This window comes from Protobothrops mucrosquamatus, unplaced genomic scaffold, assembly GCF_001527695.2.
Source record: "Protobothrops mucrosquamatus isolate PMUCROS unplaced genomic scaffold, P.Mucros_1.0 scaffold_191, whole genome shotgun sequence".
In the NCBI taxonomy this organism is placed as follows: Eukaryota; Metazoa; Chordata; class Lepidosauria; order Squamata; family Viperidae; genus Protobothrops; species Protobothrops mucrosquamatus.
The window spans coordinates 2,368-7,177 of NW_015386267.1; the positions used below are offsets into that span (position 1 = coordinate 2,368).

Consider the following 4,810-nt stretch of genomic DNA (forward strand, 5'->3'; position numbering starts at 1 on the left):
GTCTCATAGCTGTTAATATATTCCTCAGTGAAATTCCAATCAATAAATCCACTTCAGAAACTTGGCTGAAGAGACAATTCTGATAAATGTACTTCTGACAAATATAGTTACTTATCAGACACATTCACTCTAGACTTCACATTTTTACTACTCCTTCCATTGTGCAAAAGATTAAATGAGGAAATAGTACAATCTTATACACAATCTCTGAAGCAGAAAAATTATAATGATTGGTGTTAAGCGGAAGTCCAGCACAGCAGCTCCATTCGTCAGTGAACAGTTACTAAATATTAAAAAATGCTGCCATCTGAAACATAAGCTAAAAGGTTAGATAAGAGATATCATAAACATAGGCAGTCTTCTGCAGTATCACTGCTCTATTTAAACTTACCATCTCGTAGGTCTGCATGGCCAACTGCACTTTGTCATCACTATATTCTTTGCATTTTGTATAAGCATTTTGGATCTTCTGCAAGATTTCCACTCGTTGCTCCGATGACAGATCCCGCACTGTTGAAATATATTGTGCAGCAAGACTATCTATTTCTGCTTTCTTGTCTGAAGGATAATGAGAAACAGCATAAGTATAAAACTGAAACTGCAATCCAAACGTCATCATACCAAAAAGCCTAAAAAAATTTAATTTTGTCTAAATAGAGAACTAAGAAATTGTGTTTTCATGCTGCAGTTAGGAGCTCATTTACTAGGGGATGTTTTACTGATCAGATTGGCATTTAGTTTCACATAAACACAATAAGTATCTAATTGTATTTTATAACTGAAATGTTTCAAGAACCATACAAAACAAAACCTATTTCTCATTTTAAATACAAATGTGTTTATTTTAAAATATAGGATGGAAATTCCAAACCTGACATGTTGTAATTTTAAAAGTCTTTAGTACAGCAATTTCTAAAATTTCAGTACCTCAATCTCCAATGAATTTACTTCACCCACTAACTCACTGGCAGCCAAAATCCTTAAGCATACTACTAGATGTATGGAGTATTTACTGAATATCTCATATGTGATTTGGGATGCTAGATAGTATTAGAAGAGAGCTAAACAAAATATCTCACTCTGCCTCCAGAAATCAGCTAGTTAGAGAAAGAGAGTGGTGTATTATTTGACTCTCTTGAATATAAATAGCTGGTATAATAATTTTGAGGATCAAAACATTAAATTTCTGCTGGTGGAAGGAAACATCCCTTTGTATTCAGTCCTCTGAAATAGTTTGATTTAAACATGTTTTCCAACAATATCTCATAAATTCAAATGCATAACTTGTTTCCCATATCTCATAAATTCAAATGCATAACTTGTTTCCCATATGTTTCCCATAACTTGTTTCCCATATGAAGTTAAAGAAATGGGCTACTTCTAATATCATACTTTTTGCTAATGAATACTGGTAGCACTGCAGTACCAGCAGTATACTGTTTGTCTATGGAGATTCTCAGTCATCCAGGTCATGGTTGTCCCAAATATGCTTTTTCAAGAGGCAACTGGCACACTTTAACCCCAAGAATGCAAATGACCAGCTGTCTGCAAGGAATATAAATCCTTCCAATCCCCACAATCTAGTCAGAGCTGAAGAAGCTTCTTGGACGAGAAGCAAAACATTTTCAAAGAAAAACAAGGAAGTCCATTTGCCTCTTGTCCTTTGGGACACTGTACTGTTTGTCCTTTAAAACATTTGTCATATACAAAAATAAAATATTAAATAATTTGATTATCACTAATTATTTTCAAGATGTGGAAAATAATCTTAATTGTTTGACTTTTATTTTAAAAATGTATGACGAGTCCTTAAAATAGTCTTCTCAGATCTGTCTAAATTTAACACCAGGTATACATTACATCAAAAATGGAAAACCTTTCTTTCTATTAAAGGCTATATTGCTTTAGGGGCAACATGAGAAATACATTGCTTTGAGAGTAACATGAGAGATACAGCTAAAATAAACAGTGAATGGGGCTAGCACCAAAAGTACATAGTCATATTTTTTTTCTAATGTCTCTTTTTTCTCTCATTCTCTTTCTGTTGCTCTTTCAACTCTCTTCCACGGATAAAGTATAGGAGAGGATATGTATCACTTACCGTGATTCTGAACTGATCTCTTGCAAAGGGCTTTTTAAATTAGACCAAAGGCTACATGTGATCCTAGAACAATAGGTTGTATCCCTGCATTATCTGAAAAAGATCTGAGTTAATATATTTGAATATACCTTCTGTTCTCTGATCCAGTTCACGCATAAGTTGGAAGTTTCTCTGTAATTCACAGGGCAGGTTTTCAATGCCTGAAAAAGATATAGAAAGACTGAATTATTTTCATACCACAAATCTATTCAAATTAAATTTCTAACCACAAACAACAGTTTGTAACTATCATTATGATTTCTTCCCACCATACCTCATTCCCATCCTTCTTGGTCTCATAGGTCCCAGTGCTTAAGGTTGGAAAACAAATATTGCTAGAGCCTAAGATACTTTAAAATCTCCAAATGAGACTTAAAAGTGTTAATTGTGGCTCATAAACATAGCTCACTTCATTAGTTCTGTTCACTAACAATCTTGCTGTCTCTGAATGTTCTGTTATCAGAAAATATTAGCAGAAATAAAGCAGAAAAGCTAAAGTTGCAGCGATGTCACCATGCGATTTCCCCGTTTTCTACCAATATTATGGATAATGGCAGAAGATATTGCTCAGAATTCTTTCACCAACTTTACTTCTATCACCAGCATTTATAATACACTTTTGGCACAGAATGTATACCTTTTCCATTATGAAAAAACATTTTCCATACATATGGTATCTTTGACACTTCACATTCTAATCCTATGGACCCTTTATCAATGTTGTTGGGCATCTGAGAGAATTCCTTATCCTCACAGCGGTCCTTCCATCTTACCAGCCTGTTACTGAGCAAGGGGGTTTGCAGGTGGTCTTCTATTGGAAAATGCATTAAAATGTTCTATGTGAACACTCCCTGTTACACTGAAGAGGAGTATGAGAGAGATCAGCAACATGCAAGGCTCCAATTGGTCTGCTGCAAGACTACTCATCCCATCCAGCCATGGGAGTTTGTTGTTTCCTAGTCATTTCTGTTCTGGCTGCTGAAGAGAAAAAAATATCAATGCTGCTTTTTTCTTTCTTTCTTTCTTTCTTTCTTTCTTTCTTTCTTTCTTTCTTTCTTTCTTTCTTTCTTTCTTTCTTTCTTTCTTTCTTTCTTTCTCTTGTAATTAAACTATTGATCACTGATCTTTTCTAGTGCAGTAATTCAGTAGATATGTGGATAAGCCTAACATGGTGGGCAGACCAGATCTCAACTCAACTCAATCTTTATACAGGTAATCCTCGACTTATGGCCACAACTGAGCCCAACGTTTATGTTGCTAAGTGAAACATTTGTTAATTGAGTTTTGCCCCATTTTTACGACCTTTCTTGCCACAATTGCTAAGTGAACCACTGCAGTTGTTAATTAAGTAACATGGTTGTTAAGTGAATCTGGTTTCCCCAATGACTTTGCTTGTCAGGTTACAAAAAAGGATCAGATGACCCTGGGATGCTGCAACCGTCATAAATATGAACCAGTTGCCAAGCATCTGAATTTTGATCCTGTGACTACAGCCATGCTGCATTGTTATAAGTGTTAAAAACGGTCATAAATCCCTTTTTTTCAGCACCGTTGTAACTTTGAATGGTCACTAAATGAACTATTCTAAGTCGAGGGCTACCTGTAGATAGTGAGGGGGATAGCTCAATAGTTTCAAGAGTAAAATCTGTAAAGATGGTTCGCTTTTCCTCTTGAAAGTGTTTTAAAGTAACTGTTTTAAGTAACTGCGCAGACCTGCAGCAAGGCATAAAAAGGATGTACTTTCACGGCCACGAGGTTGTTCAAAGAGAAGATGGGGCCTGCAGTCAGCAGAGAAAATGCTTCAAGTTTAAAAAGGAAGAGGAGAATGTTTCTCTATTATAACAGTGTTTCTCAACCTTGACAATTTTAAGGCATGTGGACTTCAACTCCCAGAATTCCACAGCCAGCATTGCTGGCTGTGGAATTCTGGGAGTTGAAGTCCACATGCCTTAAAATTGTCAAGGTTGAGAAACCGGGAAGCTTACAGGTGGCACTGATGGCGAGGAGCGCGGAAGCGGCCCCTACCGGCGAAGACCATCAACTACAGCCCCAGACCCGACTGAATGTCTTTTTCCGCTCGCAGTTAAGAGGTGTGACGCAGCAAAAATACCTCGCCGGTTAGTTCCTCTCCCCCCGCCCCCCCCGGCACAAACACCCATCGGGGCTATGATGCAGCTGCAACAGCCGGCAAGACCACGCGGCGCTTCACCCCTTCCCCCAACGCCGCACTCACTCACTGTCCAGGTAGTGCTCCAAATACAAGGCCGCTGCCGCCATCTCGAGTCAGCCAACCGCCAACCAACCGGCCGACGCCCACCTTTCAGCCGTCGCGCGCTCGGCGCTGTCACCCTAGCGCCTTTGCAATGGCCGGCCAAGCTTTCATCGCATAATCATGAGACGCCGCCACCGATTGGTCGCGCCGCCACCGGGCCGCCTATCAATCAGAGGGCGGGGACGAGGACGGGAACGCCGGAGCCGTCCGGCCACAGCTTCTCCCCCAGCGGGCGAAGTTGGCTGGATGCTGGAAAGTTTGCAGCAGATGGCCCGGGACGCGCCTGCCAGGAAAACAGCACCTCCTTAAAATCTTTGCTTAATATCAAATGCAGCTTGGATGACTATAGTGTTCTCGGCTCGAAGTCTTTGACTGACGTTTCATGCTTCTTTGACGAA

The 4,810-nt window shown here is 39.3% G+C and overlaps 1 protein-coding gene across 1 annotated transcript; it reads right to left on the reverse strand.

Annotated features, from left to right (window-relative positions):
* Positions 1 to 319: 319 nt before the first annotated feature.
* ING5 (inhibitor of growth family member 5) lies at positions 320 to 4,527 on the reverse strand. The gene is made up of 3 exons (XM_015824449.1): positions 4,378 to 4,527; positions 2,230 to 2,301; positions 320 to 558 (listed from the first exon to the last, which is right to left on the reverse strand). The coding sequence occupies exons 1-3, from the start codon at positions 4,415 to 4,417 to the stop codon at positions 320 to 322; spliced, it is 351 nt and encodes a 116-aa protein (XP_015679935.1). The 5' UTR covers positions 4,418 to 4,527.
* Positions 4,528 to 4,810: the final 283 nt, after the last annotated feature.